Source organism: Humulus lupulus, chromosome X (genome assembly GCF_963169125.1).
Source record: "Humulus lupulus chromosome X, drHumLupu1.1, whole genome shotgun sequence".
In the NCBI taxonomy this organism is placed as follows: domain Eukaryota; kingdom Viridiplantae; phylum Streptophyta; class Magnoliopsida; order Rosales; family Cannabaceae; genus Humulus; species Humulus lupulus.
Window position 1 is genome coordinate 206,256,312 of NC_084802.1, and position 23,134 is coordinate 206,279,445.

At 43.0% G+C, this 23,134-nt stretch overlaps 1 protein-coding gene and 1 non-coding gene across 2 annotated transcripts; one reads left to right on the forward strand and one right to left on the reverse strand.

Moving 5' to 3' along the window:
- Positions 1 to 705: 705 nt before the first annotated feature.
- On the reverse strand, positions 706 to 812 carry LOC133807618 (small nucleolar RNA R71). Its single transcript, XR_009879520.1, has one exon. It is a non-coding gene; the product is annotated as a small nucleolar RNA R71 (small nucleolar RNA).
- A 19,085-nt stretch (positions 813 to 19,897) lies between these two features.
- Positions 19,898 to 22,900, forward strand: LOC133807159 (serine/threonine protein phosphatase 2A 57 kDa regulatory subunit B' kappa isoform). The gene is made up of 2 exons (XM_062245331.1): positions 19,898 to 21,772; positions 22,292 to 22,900. Exons 1-2 carry the CDS (start codon positions 20,585 to 20,587, stop codon positions 22,643 to 22,645), a joined length of 1,542 nt encoding a protein of 513 aa, XP_062101315.1. The 5' UTR covers positions 19,898 to 20,584; the 3' UTR covers positions 22,646 to 22,900.
- Positions 22,901 to 23,134: the final 234 nt, after the last annotated feature.

The following is a 23,134-nucleotide window of genomic DNA, read 5'->3' on the forward strand; positions in this document are numbered from 1 at the left end:
TTTCGCAACAAGTTTTTGGCGCCGTTGCCGGGGACTGAAAATAATTATCAATATCAGTTTGATTAATTTTTATTCTAATTTGATTTTAATTTCTCTTGTTTCTAATCTGTTTAGTTGCTTAATTTGTCTATCTCAGGTGAATTGTGTTATATGCGTGGCAGAAGAGGAGCAGACAGTCTTGTTCCTTTGAATCCTGAGATTGAAAAGTCTTGCAAGCAAAACAGAAAGAACAAGAGGGAAGCCCAGAAGTCTATGAAGATGGCACAGAATGATGGGGATGGCAGGAATGTTTTAATTCCTGGAATTGCACAAGGGGGTCAGGCTCAGAACAATGCTGAGAGGAGCCTGAGAGACTATGTACTGCCCACTCTGACGGGAGTACAAAATAGTATACGCCCACCAGCTGTAGAGGCTAACAACTTTGAGATCAAGCCAGCTATTTTACAAATGGTGCAATCCTCTGTTCAATTTAATGGGTTGCCTTCTGAAGATCCTCACACCCATTTGTCTAATTTTCTGGAGCAGTGTGGAACTTTTAGATACAATGGGGTGAGTGATGACGCTATTAAACTTAGGCTTTTCCCATTTTCTCTGAGGGATAGAGCTAAAAGTTGGCTGAACTCTTTACAACCGAACTCTATTATTACCTGGCAAGATTTGGCTCAGAAGTTTTTGTCAAAATTCTTCCCTCCTTCCAAAGCTGCTAAATTGAGGGGAGAAATCAACAATTTTTGCCAGAATAATGGAGAATCATTGTATGAAGCTTGGGAACGGTTCAAGGAACTTTTGAGAAGATGTCCTCATCATGGCATTGAACAGTGGATGTTAGTGCATAATTTTTATAATGGTTTATGTCCTACTACTAGAACCATTATTGATGCTGCAGCGGGTGGTACTTTTATGAGCAAGAGTGCAACTGGTGCTTATGAGCTGCTGGAGGACATGGCCACAAATAATCATTAGTGGTTTGAGGAAAGATCATCGGGGGTCAGAAAGGTAGCTAGGGTGCATGAGCTGGATGTAATCACTGCTCTAACAGCACAAGTAGCCTCCTTGACAAAACAGTTACAACAGAGCACTGTATCTGCTAATGCGGTACAAATGGAAACTAGGTGTGAAATTTGTGGTGGTTCTCACTCTATTGATCAGTGCCCTATTAGTATGAATAATAACACTCTGATGGATCAAGCTCAGGTTCAAGCGGTGGGAAACTTTCAGAGGCCATTCAATAATCCATTCTCCAATACTTACAATCCCGGGTGGCGAAATCATCCTAATTTTTCTTGGAAGAATAATCAGGGCCAGCAACCTCAGTTTCAGGGTCAATTTCAGAACCGATATTGACAGTAGATAAGATAAGTAAACATACTGTTATTATCTATTCTAGTCATATCATATAGTTGACCATAGGTAAATTCAATCTCAATTCTGAGTGGTTAGTATTCTAATTGATTGTATTATTTGAGTTCTTTGACTTGTTCGTTACCAGCTTACCCTATGGACTAGCCCATACTGACATCTTGGGAACTCGGTACTATAATTGAGTGGGAGTGTTAATCATAGATATGAACATCTATAACTTATAATGAAGAAGTAAAACGATCGCTTCCTTTTAGCTTGGTTCAAGGTGCTAAATGATAAAGATCTCATTTTAGTAATTAATATTAGTTTACTAAAATATCATTTACAAGGAACTAAGTGTTTTAAGGATAAAACACAGTGAGAGGTAAAACGATATTTTTAGTCTCATCTCATTGTAGACCGTCTGTAGAGGATTGAGTGATAATTATGATTGTAACAATGGATAACTAATAACGTATCTATATTGGTTATAGAGCGTTCTATGAATTTAAGAGTGCAATTCTGAGTCTTTAGAGGAGTCACGAGGAATTAATAAGTTAGTAAATTTATTTGTTAAATTTATGATAACTTATTGGAGCTTGATTTCATAGGCCCATGGTCCCCACTGTACCTTGAATAAAATCATCTAGATAGTCTCAATTAATTGATTTAATTATCAATTAGAATTATCAAAGTTGACTAGGTCAATTTTGGATAGTTTCACATAGTTATGCAATTTAGAGAAGAAAATAGATTAATTAAGATAAATTTGTGTCTAAATTAATAAATAAGTTTAAATCAAGGTTCAAATTATAAATATTTAATTTGATAAAGGATTTAAATAATTATTTAATTAATTAATCAAGAGAAAATAATACGAGCCTTGATTTTAAGTCCAACGAGCTTATAATTGAATGAGAAATTTCACGGGCCTAAAGCCTTTGAGAATTTCGACCTAATGGCTGATATTATCTATTATTTTATTGATTTTTTAATTAAAATAAGTGACCTAATTGAGTCTATAAAATGAATGCTAAGTGAGAGTTGAAATCAGAAGATTTGGAGATGAACAGATGATCAGAAGATCTAGTTTTGATGCTTTAGGGTTTTAGACTCTCTCTACAACAAAAGTCATTTTCTAATCCTCAAAATTTGATTATCTTCTCTTTGTATCTATCTCATGTGTTGAGAATTGTCCACTCTAGTCTAGGAGATTCTAAGGATACTTTGGAAGACTGTGAAGAAATTTGAAGATCGGATCAGTTTCTTGGTGGTACCCTGCGACAGAAAAAATTCAAGGGTTAGAGAAACTGAAAGAAGGAATTATTCATTCCGCTGCGTATAATGTAAGTATTCTTATCGTCATCTCTATTTAAATTCAATTATAGAAACATGTTCTAGGTTTTCTTATATTAATTTTTTTAATATATGAATTACATGAAAATAAATAAGATCATGTATAAGTTTTCCCAAAAATAGAGACTTCTCAGGTGATGTTCATCCTGACTCGTTCCAGGTCTCGCTCTGGAATCTCACCAGGTGGATAACGTCTCTCTTGACTCATTCCTCTTGACTTCTTCTTCCTTAACCTGTTTGGTTGACCGGGTATATTTAGGCCTGGGTATGGGTTAAGTTATATGTTTTGGCTCGTTATGTGAATGTGGGCATATTTTGTGGCTTGGGCCTGGTTAGTTCATCTAACTACCTTAGGCCTTAAGTGCTTCGATAACACGGACTTTGTGCACTTTAGGCCAGATTGACTCGTATGTCAATCTTATTGGGCTTCATACACATACAAAAATAGTGGTTAGATTATTACCATTACAAAAAAAAAATCCTTATCAGATAATTTTATAAAAGAATAATAAATTCAAAAATCAAATTATAAAACAATTAATTAAATAAATAAAAAATATCCAAGACTGGCACACCAACACAGTCCAAGCACCGTGATTGGTGTGTAACACATGATTTTTTTTAGGGTATGTGTCTTAACCAAATTTATTTAATAATTATTTATTCAAAAATATCTAAACTTGATAACTAATCTTATCAGATTAACTATCGAATAAATTTCAAACTAATTTTGAATTAATTGAATGATCTTTTCACATTATTAAAATAAATAAAACTAATTAATTTAAAAAATTAAGTTAATTAATTATTTTATTAATTTATTTATCTCAATTACATATTTGACCCTCAAGAACAAATTTCTTCCAGATATGTCATTTCCCTTAGTTTTTTCGGTTTCAACTCTTACTTTGAATAGTGTTGATAGAGCCACCTTGGGAAGCTATGGACCTATAATTTCAAGCTTCAATAAATTTAGATTATTAATTAAATCTCTTTAATATAATAATCTTAATTTATTAATCTCAATATTATTCTACTAAAAATGTGAGACTACACTCATGTAATTATAGACATTTATTTACAGAGTACTATTTTAAGATAAAAAAAATGTCTATTGATTTAATCATTACATACAATTCAATCATCTATTAATGATTCATAATTAAAGTAGTGATAAGATTAGGGGCACACACGGGTCAGATTTTCGGATTTCAGGTGCATCGGGTTCGGGTTTTGCGGGTTTCAGAAAGAGAAAAGTGGTACCGAATCCGGTCCGAAATTTTCGGGTTTTTGTTCGGTTTCGGGTTTGGTCGGGTCAGGTTTCAGGTTGAGTTTCAGGTTGGGCTGGGGCCGAAAAGCCCAATTTTTCAAATATACCTTTTTTTTTTTACACTTTTTTAATTTTTAGAGTTTGTTTTTACAATTTGATTTTTAATTATTTTTTTTACAAGTTTATTTTTTAGGGTTTGTTTGAGTTCAGGTTTTTTTTTAAATTAAATTCGGTCGCGTTCGGGTCTAACCCGAACCCGAGCATGCTAAGCTTTAGAACCCGAACCCGACCCAACACATGTCGGGTTCAAATAGGATTAGGCCCGAAATGAACGTGTTTTCTGAAAAATTGGGTTCTTGGGGTTCGGGTTTTGCAGGTTTTCGAGTTTTGCGGGTCAAATGTTCACCCCCAGATAAGATCACCGTTTTACCTCTTTAATTATTTCTTGTTTCCTTGAGTACCATTAACTTTACTAGTGAATGATAATTCATAAACTAATTTATGAATTTGAGCTTAATAACCTTTTCGGTTCCAAAAGCCAACCCTTAAGAGAACCATTATTCAATTCCTTTTGAAAACGTATAGATTCCATATATGTTTGTTATGTCCCTAAACATTCATATCAATGAGTCCCCAAAACATAAGTTGGAGCTTGATCATTTTGACAAACCATAATGAGTGAATCAAATGACTCAAATGCATGAATATGAGTTCATAGTTGACGCAGTTCTTTGCCAACAGGTAATTAAGAAAATAAGAGAAAGGGATTAGTGCTTAATAATGAACCGAAATAGATGAATGATCTTTTAATGGACTGATGACACAACTACGTTTTTAGGTGGTTCAAAGGTTAAAATCCTTCTACTCCACCAGCCAATATTATTGCTATATTTCTGGTATTCTTTACAAGATACTTTGTTACATAATAGAATCCAACCCCTTGCAACTCCCAGGGTCTCCATATTTATAGGAGAGGGCACCTGGAAGTTGGTAAGGGGGTCATCCCGTGACCTTCTTACCCATCATGTCACTTCTGTGACATTCATGATTAACTCCTAAACCCTGACAAATGAAGTGTGGTCTAATCAACAGGTAAGGGGGATAATGGGCCACACGGCCCAACCCAGTCGTGGGTGTCTGAATACGCACGTTCATGCTGCGTGTCCGAGAATTCAGGGATATATCAGACACGTGATGTCTGATATATGCACGTTTACATTGCGTGGTTGACTTTATAAAAGGTTGTAGCTTCCAACTCCAGTTCGTACCCCGAGCTGGATGCCTTCTCGACCTGCGACCTTCATAGTCCTGACTCGGCCCTTGAGTAATCTTGACGAACCTTTTGGTTACCTCGAGCTAAAGAGGTAGGACCTGACGACGGCAGCTCCGGTCATGGGGTATCCACGTGGCTGAGATATAATTAGGTCATATCTCAGCTCGCTAATAGCCCATTGGAAAATCAGGGCGTACATCTGCCCCCCAAGCCCCTGCTCGTGGTACACGACGTCGCGTAGGGCCACAGTAAGGGCTTTTAGGCTTCTCCATGGACTCTCCATATTCCACCTTTTACGCAGGCACCGAATACGTGGAACATCGTGGTTGGTGATGGTACGTCTTCCGAGAACCGCATTAAATGGCCTAGCCTATACTCAGCCGTCGTTTCGCCTTTCGAGTGGAGAGCCTCAGATCCCACATCAGGGCAATCCAACGACCCTCCTCACGTGGCCTTTCTCGTATATAAAAGGGGTGGCCACCTTATGCATGGGCCACCCGTTTATTTGAAAATTTTCCAAATCTCCCATCTTCTTCTCTCTTCTCACCCTAAAAAAAACCCTCTTTTTCTCCTGGTTACCGTTCCCAGCATTCCAGAAGATCAGTCGCAAGGACTCCTTTGAGGTCTTGAAACCAGTCACTCCGGCGAGGCCCCAACTCAGACGACCCCTTCATCTCCCCCATAGCAAAACACTTCGTAAGTTCTCTGACTGTGTATGTTTTAAATTTTCTTTTCACTGTAGCCTAGGTAAATAGTTCCTGTAGCTGTATGCAATATTCTGTTGGTTTTTTGTGGGTATGAAGGGTGTAGGCTTTTATTTTAGGGCATCGATCGTAGACGAAAAACATTTAGGAGCATGGTTCAGTAGGGTGCGTTTTCTGGGGAAACCTTCTGGGTAGATTTTTGGGTATGCTTGTTGTAAATGTCCAGTACTTTGGGTGCAAAACCGTGTAGCTTAGGGGACACGCTTCACAGGCGGTTTTGCACCTCTTGCCTACTGAAACTTTCCCCCCAAGGAAAATTTCTATCCTGAACCTCTTGACACACGAATTCCGAGTAATCGAGGATCTGTTGGGAGCACAGGCGTGTGTTCACAGAACCGCGTGGTCTCACTCTCCATGGGCTGAGATTACCTCAGCCTGTGCAAAGGAAACACTTCTCTTTAGATTCTCCCTTATGCTTAGGTCGCCTTTTCTGAAATTTCTCCTTTTGTTCACTAGGCAACCAGATGGGACCCAAGAAGAACGCTCCTAAGAGGATCGCAGGCAGCTCGTCCTCCCAACAATCCAAAGGAAAGGAGGTGATGACAGACTCCCCAATCCCCGTCTTTGGGCCGGCCGTGGAGCAGGAGCTCGAGGTGGCGCCCGATGCTTTCTTTGAGGCCGAGAGGATCGTCTCGAAGATCACTGACCAGGGGAAAGTGAATAGAATATTCCTTTCCCACAACATCGAGCTGGGGAGGGGCTCCCTGATCGCCCGACCTCCCGCAGAAGGTGAGCGGAGCTGTGCGCCGCTCGACGAGGAGTTCGCGACCTGGAGTGACGAGCACTTCAAGGCTGGGGCCTTCCTCCCGCTGGACCAATACTTCGCCGACTTCCTCAACTACGTGAGGTTGGCTCCTTTCCAGCTCCCCCCCAACTCCTAACGTTTGTTGGCGGGGTTGAGATATCTGTTCTTGAAACAAGAGTGGGAGGTCCCCACTCCGGCAGATATCCTATATTTTTTCTGCCTCAAGGCCAGCCCGGAGCAGCGGGGGCGAGGCGACGGGTTCTATTACTTGACCCGATTTCCAAATACGGCTACAGTCATCGAGCTGCCCAGCCACCCCAACGACTTCAAAGACCAGTTCTTTATGTCCAAGGGGTTTCGCAACTGCGAACTGCACTACTTCAACCGTCCTCGTAAGTACCTTTTTCTCTTAGCTCGTAAATTAAGTATCGGTTAGCTCCCCCCTTTATCCATTTCTGACTTAGAATAATTCTGCAGCCATTTTCGCGAGGAAAGACAAGTCTGTGATCCTCAGGAGTCAGTACGAGACACTGGCGGGTTTGCCCCCCAGTGAAAAGGACTATCACCAGCTCGTGATAGACGAGACGATGTTGGCGTGCAAGCTGATCTCACCGGGCCAGACTTTGGCCCTGAGGAGACCCCGGAGGCTTCCCCCAACTCGCGAGATGAGGCCCATCCCCGAGGAGGAGGCCGCGGGGGATGAGGATGAGGTGCCCCTCCTAAGGACGAGGAGGAAGCGGGCGCTGGAGGTCGCCCAAAGAACGGACGAGGAGAGGATCCGGTCCAGAGCAGTCGCAGGTCCCTCTGGGCAAGATAATCCTTACATGTTTAGGGGCGTAGATAGGGCCACCACCGATCCTCGGTTAGCTAGGTTTAATCCCAACCAGCCCGTCCAACGCCATCGAAACAACCCTGACCTCGACGTAACCCTACTCCAGTGTGTCGACCATCTCGTGCTGGATTACGAGAGTAGCCACCCTAGGGGTACCGTAGTCGTAGACAACACTTTAGCCTTTAGGTCGGCCTTATTTGAGGAGTATGGGACCAATCTTCGATCATGGCCCTCGCTCTGGGAAGGTGTCGTAGCTCCGGGTCTTAGGCAGTACGTAGAAGAGTCTAGTCCTGAGCCAGTTTCGGACCCAGAACCCGTGCCAGCCCGTGAAGTCATTGTCTTAGATTCCCCCGCAGAAGCTCCGGGGCCGATGGTCGTGACCATAGATTCCTCTTCTAGCTCGGGGGGTAAGATCCCTTTCAATATATATACTTGAGCTCCAATTTTTCCCCCTTATTTTTGTTCTTGCATGAATGCTTGTATATTAATGTTGTCTTTGTTTTGCCAGAGGAAATGTCTCAGCCCGGGAATAGAGACTTGCGAGCTATGTTCGCCGGAGGGAACTCCTCTGCTGGGACCTCTGGGCCCAGAATGAAGAAGCTCTGGGTGGCAAAGAAGGCCTCTGGGACCCCAACCAAGTCCCCTGCAGAGGGGAAAGACCAGACCCCAGCTGCCCAGGCCAAGGTACCTCCACCTCCTGCCGTAGTGGAGAAGATGCCCCCGCCCCCTCCACGAGCTCCGGCCTTTGTTCGGGATACGGGGGCGAAGCCCGGGATTTCGGCAACCGCAGCCCCCGAGGTGCGCATTCCGGTGGACCCCCAGGCCCTGGAGAAAATTCCCGACGTCTTTCGGGGGACGGTGTATGAGACACGACCTACACCATCGACCACTACTATGGCGCCACCGAAAGGGACCTGCGGGCGATCGAAACAAGGAGCCCGGAGAGCGTGATGGAGTCTTCACTGGGAATGGCTCTAACGATAAGCCGGTTTTACACTGTGTACCCTTTGGTTTCCATGCATCGTACGTTCCTTCTTTTTTCTTTTCTAAGGCAGTTGCCTCTTTGCTTTGGAGGGTGCCTTGGCTCTTCACCGGAGCATATCCAGGTCCAAGGCTCGCCTCGAGGACATGAGGGGCGAGTATCAAGCTGTTTTGGCCGCCCAGCAAACTACTTTGGCCGCCCTGAAGACTGCCCAAAAGCAGAAACAGGAGGCCAAGGATGCCTTAGCGGGCGCGCGGGCCGAGCTGGAAGCGGCCCGCCCCAAGCTGGAAGAGACCGAGGCTAACAAGGCCACCCTAGCCGCTGTAATGGCCGAACTCGAGGAGGCCAGGACTGCCCGGGCCGCGCTGGATACCGCAAAAGCCGAGGCTGAGGAGGCTAAGGCCGCCCTTGAAAAAGAGAAGGCGGCCTCCAGCTCCGCCATGGAGGACATGTTATACCACTGCTGGGTCTTCAACCCTGATGGCGATTTTTCCTTCCTAGGAGCGGAAGTCTGGGAGCCCTTCCTGGAGGGGTTCAAAGCTCGTCTTCAGCAAGAGGCGCCCTCTGAGACCGGGGAGACCTCCACAGCGGCCGAGCAGGAGGGCGAGACGGCGACCTCAACAGAGCAGCCCAGTGGAGCCTAGGGCCTTTCTTTTTCGCACCCACATTATTATTATTATTATTATTTGTAACTTTTGTATGAGGTTTTTCCACCTCGAGACAATTGGCTTTATCAATTTTTGCATTTAATTGATTTATTTCCTTTTGCCTCTATGCATTTTGGTCATTGTTTTGAAAAACTTAGTTCGTGTTAATTCTTGACTAATATTTTGTGCTTTTTAGGAAAAACACCGATTAATCAATTTGAATTAACTTCTAAGCTTTATGACCTGGTTATGTCCAGGACGTTAGTTTGAAAACTTAGTTCGTGTTAATTTTTATCAATATCTCGCGCTTTTTAAGAAAAACAACGATCAATCAATTTGAATTAACTTCTAAGTTCTATGACCTGGTTATGTCCAGGACGTTAGTTTGAAAACTTAGTTCGTGTTAATTTTTATCAATATCTCGTGCTTTTTAAGAAAAACAACGATCAATCAATTTGAATTAACTTCTAAGTTTTGTGCCGACCTGGTTATATCCAAGATAGGACTTAGTTCGCGTTAATCCTTTATCAATATCTCGTGTTTTTTAAGAAAAACAACGATCAATCAATTTGAATCAACTTCTAAGTTTTGTGCCGACCTGGTTATATCCAGGATAGGACTTAGTTCGCATTAATCCTTTATCAATATCTCGTGTTTTTTAAGAAAAACAACGATCAATCAATTTGAATCAACTTCTAAGCCTTTAAGGCAACCTGGTTATATCCAGGTACCATATGCCCCCCAAGTAACTAGGAAAGGGTCTTTCGTGGTTACTTGAGATTACACCCACAAATATACACAATAATAAACAAAGATTTAATTCTCATTGCTTAACAAAAAGTGGCATTTAAGCCTTACAAAGGTGCTACTGATAATATTTCTTCTAATGAATGGCATTCCAAGTTCGTGGGACTGCCCCTCCATTGAGCCGAGCTATCTTATAAGTTCCTTCCTTAATGACCTCGGTGATTTGATATGGCCCTTCCCAGTTCGATCCCAATACTCCATCTTTGGGATCCTTACCGGCCAAGAAGACCCTCCTGAGGACCAGGTCGCCAATGCTAAAGGCGCGCTTTTTGACCTTTGAGTTGAAATAACGAGTGATTTTTTGCTGCTAATGCGCGAGTTAAAGCTGCGAATCTTCTCGTCTTTCATCAACTAGGTCAAGGGAAGCGCAAAGTAGTTCATGGTTGCGGTCCTAGTCATATGTCTGGACTCGAAGCGAAGATACCTTACTCTCGACAGGGAGGACTGCCTCAATCCCAAAAGTCAGGGAGAAAGGAGTATGACCCGTAGGAGTCCGATGCGAGGTCTGGTATGCCCACAGAACCTGGGGGTGCTGTTCTGGTCAGACCTCCTTGGCTTCGTCTAGTCTCTTCTTAAGGCTTGCCTTTAGCATCTTATTGACAGCCTCGACCTGACCATTTGCCTTTGGATAGGCTACGAACGAGAAGCTTTTCACAATTTCGTACCTTTCCCAAATTCGGTGAAGAGGTCACTGTCGAACTGAGTCCCATTGTCGGATACAATCTTCTTCGGTAGCCCGAACCGGTAGATAATGCTCTTGACCACGAAGTCGAGAACTTTCTTGGAAGTTATTGTTGCCAAAGGTTCTGCCTCAGCCCACTTCGTGAAGTAGTCGATGGCCACCACAGCGTAGCGGACCCCGCCCTTTCCAGTAGGGAGGGCGCCAACCAAGTCGATTCCCCAGACTGCAAATGGCCATGGGGATGAGATCATCTTCAGCTCGACTAGGGGAGCACGGGCAACTGTGGCGAATCGCTGGCACTTGTCACATTTCTTGACGTATGAGATCGAGTCCTTTGACAGAGTGGGCCAGTAATACCCTTGCCTTAAGATTTTTAGGGCCAGGCTTTGCCCCCCAGTGTGATCCCCGCAAAAACCTTCGTGCACTTCCTGCAGGATGGCCTTTGCTTCGCCTGGCAGAACACATCGTAGGAGAGGTAGGGAATGCCCACGTCGGTATAGCACCCCATCTACCATCGTATACCTTGGAGCCTGGTACAGTACCCGCCGTGCGTCATTACGTCCTTCAGGTAACTTTCCTTTGGTGAGGTACTCGAGGATGAGAGTCTTCCAGGTCGGTCTGGCATCAATCATCTCGACCTCCGCCCCGACCTCTTCTATACTTGGTTTTTCCAGGAATTCCACCGGTACTAACCCCAGCGTCTCCGTCTCCCCGAAGGTAGCGAGCTTGGCGAGGGCGTCCGCGTTAGCGTTCTGCTCCCGAGGTATCTGCTCGATTGAGCCTCGTTCAAACGCGGACAGTTCGACTTTTACCTTGGCCAGGTAAGCAGCCATCTTGGCTCCTCGTGCTTGATATTCACCTAGCACCTGGTTTACCACGAGCTGGGAATCGCTGAAGCACTGAACGGAGCTGGCCTTCAGCTCCTGGGCTATCCTTAGCCCGGCCAGCAAAGCTTCGTATTCGGCTTCGTTGTTGGAGGCCTTGAATCCGAATCTTAGCACTGAGTGGAATCTATGTCCCTCTGGGGATATCAAAATGATCCTAGTCCCTGAGCCGTTCTCATTGGATGAACCATCCACGAAGATCTTCCAAGACGTCTGGGCCAAGGTGACCTGGGGTGAGTCTTCCACAGGATCCTCCCTGAATCCTGTGCACTCTGCCACAAAATCGGCCAGGGCCTGACTTTTTATAGCAGTTCGTGGGGTGTACAAATCTCGAACTGACTGAGTTCGATGGCCCACTTTAACAGGCGTCCCGATGCTTCAAGTTTTTGCAAAACCTGCCTTAAAGTTTGATCGGTCATGACGTGTATTGAGTGGGACTGGAAATACGGCCTGAGCTTTCGGGAGGCCGTGATAAGACAGAACACCAGTTTTTCCATCAACAGGTATCGGGACTCAGCCCCGAGAAGTCTCTTGCTGATGTAGTAGACCGGTTTCTGAACCCAGTCTTCTTCTCGGACCAATACGGCACTAGCTGCATCCTCTATGACAGCTAGGTAGAGGAAAAGGGGCTCTCCTGCCTTTGGCTTGGACAATACGGGCGGCTCGGCCAGATGTGCCTTCAGGTCGAGGAAAGCTCTTTCGCACTCCTCTGTCCATTTGAATTTCTTGTTTCCCCGGAGCAGGTTGTAGAATGGCAGGCACTTGTCAGTGGATTTTGAAATAAACCGATTTAGGGCTGCCACCCTTCTTGTCAGGCCTTGGACGTCTTTACGCGACCTGGGTGAGGGAAGCTTGAGCAATGACCTGATCTTATCGGGGTTAGCCTCGATTCCTCTAGTGTTGACGATGAAACCCAGGAATTTTCCAGATGCGACCCCAAAAGTGCACTTCTGAGGGTTAAGCCTCATGTCGTATTCTCTTAGTATCTTGAAGCACTCTTCCAGGTCGGAAACATGGTTATCGGCAGTCTTTGACTTGATCAGCATTTCATCAACGTACACTTCCATGTTCTTTCCGATCTGGTTGGCAAACATTCTATTCACTAATCTCTGGTATGTAGCACCGGCGTTCTTCAGCCCGAACGGCATGACCTTGTAGCAATAGACGTTAGTCGGGGTCATGAAGCTGGTGTGCTCTTGGTCCGCCGGATTCATGGCGATCTGATTATAGCCTGAGTACGCGTCCATAAAGGACATAAGCTCGTGCCCCGCCGTGGCATCCACCAATTGATCGATCCTTGGCAAGGGGAAACAATCTTTGGGGGCAGGCTTTATTCAGGTTGGAGAAGTCGATGCAGGTCCGCAATTTCCCATTGGGCTTCGGGACCAGCACAGGGTTGGTGACCCAAACCGGAAACTTGGCTTCACAGATAAAGCCGCATCTCTTGAGCCAGGCTACTTCTTCTTCTAAAGCTTCAGCCCGAGTTGTTCCCAGGCGCCTCTGCTTCTGGGACTTTGCAAGAACGCTCTTATCCAAATGAAGGGTGTGCATGATGACATTTGGACTGATTCCCACCATGTCCTCGTGTGACCATGCGAACACATCCAGGTTATCCTGCAGAAATCTGATCAGCTCCGCCTTCCTCTTGCCACAGAGGTTTTTCCCGAGCTTAACCATCCGTGAGGGATTTTGCGAATCGACGTTCACTTCCTCAAGCTCTTCAATAGCTTGGAGCTCGGACTTGCCCTCGCCTATTTGGGGGTCAATATCCTCACTTAGGATGATACTTCCCCCCCCCCCCCCCGGTGCTTTGAGGTTTTTCAGTCTTAAGATTAGTCAAAGGTTCCTAAGATTCCTCTCCTCCACCTTGGATGGCCATCACTAGCTGCTCGAGTTTCGATTTTCCCTTTATAGAAATGCTGTAGCATTCCCTGGCAGCGAGCTGATCGCCACGCACCATGCATATCCCCGTGGAAGAAGGGAATTTCAGTGCAAGGTGGCGAACAGAGGTGATGGCTTCAAAAGCTATAAGTGTGGGTCAGCCCAAAATAGCATTGTATGCGGCGGGGCAATCAATAACCACGAACTCGAGGAGTTTCGAGACTGTCCGAGGTCCCTCTCCTAAGGTGATCACCAGCTCGATCGTCCCTATAGCCGCTGATCCTTCTCCCGAAAAACCATACAGCATCATGGAGGTCGCCTTCAGCTCGTCGACAATCAAACCCATCTTCTCCAGCGTGGACCGGAATAGAAGGTTTACTGAGCTCCCATTATCGATCAGCACTCTCCTAACCCTCCGATTAGCGAGCTGCACTGCTACGACCAGAGGGTCGTTATGAGGGAGCTGAACGTGGCCAGCATCTTCTTCAGTAAAGATGATTGGTTGCCTCTCCAATCGCTGCTGCTTTGGCAGATGCTGCTCCGGGACGAACTCTACTCCATTATGCACCTTGAGTTTGTTTACGTACCTCTTTTGGGCACCTCTGCTCGAGCCAGCCAAATGCGGACCTCCCGAGATTGTGGCTATCTTTCCTCCTATCACTGGAGGAGGGACGTCTTGATCTACCCGAGACCCAAGACCCGGGCTGACTGACCGGGACTTCCGGAGCAGGTCGGCTTATTGGAACCCTGTTCCGTGCGTACTGAGCCAAGGGGCCGGCTCTGATGAGAGTTTCGATCTCATCTTTCAAATGCCTACAATCATCAGTATTGTGGCCAACGTCGTTGTGGAAACGGCAAAACTTGGAGGTGTCTCTCTTCCCCTTCTGGTGCTTTAACGGCTCCGGCTTCTTCCAGGGGAGGCGAGCAGATTTCGTTAGGAAGATGTTCTCCCTAGAGTGGGTGAGCTCTGTATAAGTCGCGTAGACTGGCTTAAATTTGTCTACGGGCTTATTTTTCTTCGGGCCGTGCTGGTTTCCCTCGTCGTTCCCCTTTCTTTTGCTTCCACCGAACTGGTTATTCTGCGTAACGTTCTGGGTCGCTGTCACGACCTCCGTTCCCACTCCAGCGGGCTACTCAGGGACCTGGCTGGTTCCTGCAGCTGAGGCTTGGGCCTCCTCCAAGTTGATCCACCCTTGGGCCCTATTTAGGAATTCGTTTACCAAGCTGACTCCCTTCCTTTGTATTTCATTCCAGAGTCCCCCTCCGACAAGGATTCCAGTTCTCAAAGCCATGAGCTTGGAGCTGTCATCTGCATCTCTGGCCCGAGCAGCGACATTCACGAACCTGCTCAGGTAAGCCTTCAAAGGCTCGTCGAGTTGTTGCCTCACGTTAGCCAGGGAGTCGGCCTTGACGCGGGCGGCCTGGGAGGCTCGGAATGCCCTTTTGAAGTCAGCAGAGAAAGTTTTCCAGAAGCTGATTGATTGTTTCTTGCTTTGTTTGAACCACTGTCAGGCTGGTCCAGTCAGTGTGGAGGGAAATATCAGACACCTCAGCTCAGGGCCAATGTTGTGGGCTATCATCAGAGTATTGAACATGCCCAGATGATCTGACGGATCTCCATCTCCGTTGAATTTGGACAAATCCGGCATGCAGAAACTGGGTGGGTATGCCGTTGCTGCTATGTTGGGGGCGAAGAGCTCAAACTCGTCCCCCGAATCATATTCGTCTTTCTCTTTCTCCGACAAGAGCTTCCTCATTAGCTCCTCCATCTGAGCCAGGCACTCAAGGGTTTTGTCCTGATCTCCTTGGTTATTCCGGGGCTGTTCAACAGCTCCGGATCCACTGTGTACGTTTGGTGGGTTATTGCCCCTCCTATCTTGAGATAGGTTATTTAGGACATTCCCGCCGTTACGTACCTCGGACAGGTCTCCCCCTGAGTGAGCATGGCTGCCACCTCCTACCGGGTCCCCCCTATGAGAGTTAAGGCGATCTCGTAGGTCGCCCCTTGGGGTGGTTTGAGGACTTTGCGCCGAGCTTAAGCGCTGACGCAGGTCTCCGCCAGAAAGGTCACTCCGGCGACTGCCGGTCCAGTAGCTCCCGTTAGAGAATCTCGGAGTCTGCCTCTGGGGGTGAGGATCCGAGCGCCCTCTGGGTGCCCTGCCACGACGGGAAGGTCCTGCGGATGGCGGGTTTCTCCTGCTCCTTCCATAAGCTGGAATATCTCGGATAGGCCGAGGAGGAGAGGGATATCTTATTGGTGATGGAGGATGTCTGACCGGGGATGCAATCCTGGTTCCGTCAGGGCGGATCAAGTTAGGTGGGGGCCTTTCGGCCCTGCCAACCTGCGGGCCCCGTGCCTGGCGATCTGGACGAGGCGCAGGACGGCTGGCGGGGACGGGCTGGTGCTGTGAGCCCTCCCCGGATCTCCTTCTAGAATTCCCTCGAGCCCTCCTGGGCGCGCTCGAGGCTGGCAGTGAGCTGGGAGTCGAAGTTCGAACTGAGCGGCTATACTGTTGCTCGGCCCTGGGTATTTCTTCGAAGTTTGCTTCACGGCGGTGCGATGAGGGAGTAGAGTTGGATGTCGGAGGTCTGTCCGAGCGGCTAGGCCTGGACCGATTACCCCGGCGAGACTTACGAGTCTCACCTTGCCTCTTTCCGACGTTATCATCGGTTGTAAGAGGGGGTAACTGGGCCAACACCTCCTTAATCTGCTGACTAGCTTTCGCCAGTTGGCTCCTCAGCTGAGCGTTCTCCATCTCTACCGCCGTGTAAAAATCCGGGTTCAGATTAGGTGGCCGGGGTGCCGAACTTCCAGTGTCATCCTGGCCTATCGGCTGCTTGCCCGGCCGCTGCTAGACTTCAGGATTTTGCTCACCGGAGATGGCGGCATGATGAGCCTCCCGCCCATCATGTTGTTCCGCCTCGTTACCGTGTCTTGATCGAGTGGTCACCATAGTTGGATGTTTGCGATAACACCAATCTAACTAGCTCTCAATGAAAGCACCAAACTGTTGACGCGGTTCTTCGCCAACAAGTAATTAAGAAAATAAGAGAAAGGGATTAGTGCTTAATAATGAACCGAAATAGATGAATGATCTTTTAATGGACTGATGACACAACTACGTTTTTAGGTGGTTCAAAGGTTAAAATCCTTCTACTCCACCAGCCAATATTATTGCTATATTTCTGGTATTCTTTACAAGATACTTTGTTACATAATAGAATCCAACCCCTTGCAACTCCCAGGGTCTCCATATTTATAGGAGAGGGCACTTGGAAGTTGGTAAGGGGGGTCATCCCGTGACCTTCTTACCCATCATGTCACTTCTGTGACATTCATGATTAATCCCTAAACCCTGACAAATGAAGTGTGGTCTAATCAACAAGTAAGGGGGATAATGGGCCGCACGGCCCAACCCAGTCGTGGGTGTCTGAATACGCACGTTCATGTTGCGTGTCTGAGAATTCAGGGATATATCAGACACGTGATGTCTGATACATGCACGTTTACATTGCGTGGTTGACTTTATAAAAGGTTGTAGCTTCCAACTCCAGTTCGTACCCCGAGCTGGATGCCTTCTCGACCTGCGGCCTTCATAGTCCTGACTCGACCCTTGAGTAATCTTGACGAACCTTTAGGTTACCTCGAGCTAAAGAGGTAGGACCTGACGACGGCAGCTCCGGTCATGGGGTATCCACGTGGCTGAGATATAATTAGGCCATATCTCAGCTCACTAATAGCCCATTGGAAAATCAGGGCGTACACATAGTAACTTCAGGATTAAGATCAATCTGTATATGATCATCTTATTGATATGTTTAATTAATACTTATCAAACAAAAATATATATTTAGTTAAATATTAATAAAACATCGAGTCTAGTTTTCGTATAACCACATTATACAAAGTACATTCACTAAGATGTCCTACTACATCAGTAATCCAGATCTAGGTTACATGTATTCATAATATTAGTGATCCGTACTGACACTATTTAATCCAAAGATTCCATATAACTTTGTTTTATTATGAACTATTTAAATTTGTTCCCTACAATCTTACTCCTCTCCTGCCATTATAAGATTGTAGTCACAATAACGAATTTGAGAATTTTCTGATATTCATATAATATTATTCATATAATAATAAACAATCAATAAATGCAAAAATTCATCTTAATTATTTATTTCATAAAATATTGTCCAATACATATGCTTTCAAGGGCATCATTCCTAACAATGTGTTGCTGGGTTAAATAGTGATGGGTTGCTGTTGCAATGTTTTCTCTTTTTTCAGATTTTAGGTCTTGCTTGTCGGGTTCTTGTTCTCAACTAGGTTTACTTGTGGTATTTGGGCATGATGGGAAATGGGAAGGGAAAGGAATGGCTGGGGCATTATAACCGAGTTTGTTCAACTTGGATGTAAAAAAAAATTAAGAATTCAGTTTTGTATTTTTCTTGAATTGTAATCTAAATCCGATAAATCTAAGTTAGTTGATTTTTTTTTTTAAATTAAGATGATAGTGTAATATGAAGAACATAAGATTTCTGGGTTTATGAAGAACATGAAAGAATATATATTTTAAAAATGATTTAAGTAAGAATTGGTTGATTTTATTTAAATCAAATCTAAATCAAATTAAATGTTAAATTTAGTTTAATTATTTATGTTAAAACAAGTTTTAAATTTTTTTTAATGTTAGTGTTTAAAGAATTAAATTTATTTAAAAATAGTTTTAATTTCTTTTATTAAAATTGATTTTTAATTATTATTTTTTGTGTTAATTAATAAAATCGTAACATGGCATAAAATGTAAGTGAGATGACATCTTTTTTAATGACATGGAAGACTTAAGGTGATTAGGCAAATTTTAAATGATATGGTCTAATAAAAAATTACCATCTGGTAGTCTAATTGGCAAAAAACGACGAGGTACCTATAATTGTAAAAAAAGTGTGACGGGAAGTGTTTTAGTCGCAAAATAAAATGAACTAGGTATTTAAGTGTCACAATATATTAAACTTAAGTATTTTTGCTATAAATATCTCTTATAATAAAAAATAATTTTACCAAAATTAGTGGAAATGTATATCTTGAATTGATTCACCGTATAGTTAGTATTAAAATGGAACTAATTAAAACAAAAAGGTACAAAATCCGTATTACGATTAACAAGGAGGTATTAAAATTGTATTAATTAAATGATTGGGTACAAAATTAGTACTAGGAAATAATAGGGTAGTAAAATAGTATGTTCTCTTTTTAAATAAATAAACTTTTATATTTTAATAAGTTATATTTGTTAAAAACTTACAAAAGTGAAACCAATGAAATGTAAATATTTAGGGTAATTGTTGACCTAAATACCCAAATATTTTCACTTTGTTGTAGTTATATACTCAATTTTTTTAGTGGCCAAAATATCAAACGTAAATGTTATTACCTCATTTGTTTTTCTCTATTAATTGTTCACTTAGTGGACATGTGTCACTTTCTTATTGATACATATTTATCTATTAATTCCAATAGTTTCAATAATGGCTAACTTAGTGAACATGAATTATTGATATTACTATAAAAAACTATATATATAAATAACTATCACTGCTGAGTTGTCATTATAACAAAATTAAAATTATTTTATTTTAAAAAAGAAGTAGTGATATATATATATATTTTTAAATATTTGCTAAAATTCACCAAACACATGTCTTTTTGTAATGAAAGTTACCTTTTTTTTTCATCTTCAAATTATTTTCTACTTATTTTTGATATGGTGGGTGAGGTGTATTTGAGTACCCTGGCTGGATTGTTGTTGTGAGTAGAAACTCTCGTCTAGCAGGCTTTTCCAAGATCACAAGAAAAAGTAGAATCTTAGAGGCTGATGATATCACCATCTACTCTCGTGTGAAAAAATATGTACAACATTATTATTAAAAAAAAATTGCCAAAATTCACTAACCACATATTTTTTCTAATGAAAGTAACCTTTCTTTTTCTTCCTCAAATTATTTTCCACTTATTTTTTATATCAATTTTTTTTTTATTCTATGAATAATTGGCATCACTATAATACCTACTAAAAGATTCTTAAAAAAAGGTCCCTACACTACAACCCTACACCTTCCCACACATAAACATAGTTAAAGAAAGAAAAACAAACTCTGTATCTTTTACTTTTACGGTCTATAATAAGGAAATAAATAACAAAGGTCATCTTTCATCATTTTTTTCACCCAAAAAAAAAGAGTACCACTTTAATCTTTTTAGTTTTTACCATATTCCATCAAAACACACTATATTTTTAACTAAATTAAATAATAATAAATAAGTAAAAATTAATATGGTGTAATTTTAAATAAAAATTAATCTAGTGTAGGTGAGTCTAAAGAACCGCCCTGCATTTTCCGAGAAAATGCCAAAATTTTCTCATCGACCGAGGAAAGCAAACGAAAAAAGAAAAGGGGTTTAAAAAAAAGAAGAAAAAAAAAAAAAAAACAAAGCTTCGTTCTTGTATGTATGACCACATTCTCTTCACGGAGATCGCCAAACAAATTTTTTTACCTCAACGTTGAAGAAGTGGCCTCAGACAGAGTCTAGATTTTTTGTCAAAGAACAAAACTCCTTTGATCTCCCTATCTTCGAAACCCCCAATCTAATTTCTACCTTTCAGGTTCCACCTTCAACCTATAACATTTCTCTTCGGTATATAAACAAATCTGTATCTGCGTGTACATATATTGCTTGTTTTTTTAATAAAGTTTATGTTGGATTATGGAGATATGGGAAAACCCATGAGTTGATATAAAATTTCGTGGGTTTTCTTATTGTTCCATAACGAGAGGGGGATTCGAAGTAGAATTAGGATCTGGGGTTTGATTTGTTCTCGCACATTCATCGAATATCGGCAATACCCGCGTAGCCAAGATATGATTTTCATCAATGTCCTATGCAATTTCAGAGATACGCCATCTTTATCAAGATCCTTTCCCGTGGATTTCGTGCGTTAACCCAGATCCATGGCCAAGATCTAGGTTAGGGTTTTCTGTTTACTCTCATGGGATTGATCTAGGCTACTTTGGGTTTGATTGAATTTCTTGTTTCGTCGTCTTCGTCATCATGTTCAAGCAATTTCTGAGTAAACTTCCTAGGAAGTCGGCGAAATCTGACTCGGCCGCTAAGCAGGAGTCGCCTCGATCAAACTCACCGCGTTCGCAGTCCAACTCCAGGGCTGGCTCTTCGGGGTCTGGGCTCGAGGCGTCGAAATCCAACGGCGGGAATTCGAGCTCGGGTCGATCAAACTCAGCGAGGCGCACATCGTCGGCCGTGTTTCCGGCGAGCATGGTGGCCGGAATTGAGCCCTTGTTGCCATTCAAGGACGTGCCCAATGCGGAGAAGATGAACCTCTTTGTCAGCAAGGTGAGCCTTTGTTGTGTCACATTCGATTTCACTGACCCGAGTAAGAATACTGTAGAGAAAGATGTTAAGAGACAGACATTGCTTGAGCTTGTGGACTTTGTAGCATCTAGGTCGATGAAATTTAGTGAGCCTGCAATCCTTGCAATGTGTAGGATGTGTGCTGTTAATCTATTTAGAGATTTTCCCCCCAATTGTCGATTTAATTCGAGTGGCGGCGGCGAAAATGATGACGACGAGCCTATGTTTGATCCGGCATGGCCACATTTGCAACTTGTGTATGAGTTGTTGCTTAAATTTGTTACTTCTTCGTGTCTTGATGCTAAGATAGCGAAAAAGTACATAGACCATTCGTTCATTTTGAGATTGCTAGATTTGCTTGATTCCGAGGATCCTAGAGAAAGAGACTGCTTAAAGACTATTCTTCATAGGACTTATGGGAAATTTATGGTTCATAGGCCATTTATAAGGAAGTCTATAAACAATGTATTCTACCGGTTTGTGTTTGAGACTGAGAGACATAATGGGATTGCTGAGATATTGGAGATCTATGGGAGTATCATTAGTGGATTTGCATTGCCTTTGAAAGAGGAGCATAAGATTTTCTTGCGGAGGGTTTTGATTCCTCTGCATAGGCCGAAGTCTTTGGGGGTTTACTTCCAACAGCTGTCCTACTGTGTTGCACAGTTTATAGAGAAGGAGCCAAAGTTGGCGACCATTGTGATACAGGGTCTGTTGAATTGTTGGCCAGTCACAAATAGTCAGAAAGAGGTAATGTTCTTGGGTTTGTTAGAAGAGATTTTGGAAGCTGTTAATATGATGGAATTTCAAACAATCATGGTCCCTTTATTCTGGCGGATTGGATGCTGCATTAACAGTTTCCACTTCCAGGTACTTTTTCCCACAATTTTGCCTTTTACCACTATCCTCAGGCATAAATTTCTCTTTAGGCGGATACTTGTGTTGTTTTCTCATTTAAAAAAAGGATAGATCTATCCGTAGGAAAACTTTTTTTGGTTGCACAGTTTTTCCTGTGTCAGGACCTATCCTTTTGGTTTGTGTTGTTAATTGTTAATATCCGTAACACACTGGAGTCTTTCGAAACTAGGAACTGGTGCCTAACTGGTGCCTATTGTCTTCATTTAAGATGGAAAAATTGTTAGTATTTTTAAATTGCTCCCTCCAATTATGTGAAAACGATAGATTTTATATAATTCTGGGCTGGCTATTCTGGATTCTTCTGTCTAGAAATTGTTGGAGAGAATTGTTAGCACTTCTAGTTTGCAACAAATAGCCTTATTCTACCCAAATGATAGTGTCTTTGATAACTGTTTTGGGATGTTTGGGGGGCTTTTCTTAAGCTTATAATTTGTAGGAAGAAATGCCTCAACTTCTCTATTTTTCTGTTAGGTGGCTGAAAGGGCTCTTTTCTTTTGGAACAACGATCATATTGTCAACTTAGTTGCACATAACCGTCAAGAAATATTGCCCATTATTTTACCAGTCCTTGAAAGGAATGCCCAGAACCACTGGAACCCAGGAGTGCTCCATTTAACTCTAAACCTTAGAAAGATGTTAATCGAGATGGACGACGAGCTGTTCGCATCTTGCTATGCTCAATTTAAGGAGGAAGAAGCAAATCTAAGCTTGGCATCTGAGAAACGGAAAGAAGCGTGGGATCGGCTAGAGAAAGCAGCCAGACTTCAGCCAATAGCTGGAAATGCTGTGTTGGTTACTCCTTATGCAACTTCACTTTCATGTTAGAATATGTAACTTTTGAACTAATGTTCTCCCTCAGTTTCTTCTTTGGTCCCTGGTAGAAGAACTAGGAAGAGTTGTACTCAAAATGGCTGTTGTTGGGATGATATTTTTTTTCCTTAATGGTCCTACGACAGCCTGTTGTTGTTGTAACTTTTTGTTTTTTTTACCATGTACGATTCATTGCCTCAGAAAGTTTATGGGAAGGGGCCATGAAATGGATTAACGATTTTCTATACTAGTTAGTACTTGATTGCCTTCTTCTTCTTCCCAATTTTTATTATTTCTATTTGCTTGTCTAAAAAACTATTTGAGCTTAGCAATTGGGGAAAGGCTTATAATAATAATAATTATTATTATTATTAACAGAGGTCATTGGTCTTTGAGAACAAAGTTTTTAGATATTTTTTTAAGGGAATTTAGCATGAGAATCTCTTCAACTATAAGTTGTACACCAAATTGTTTCTTAAATTATAAAATGTAGCAATTAAGTAA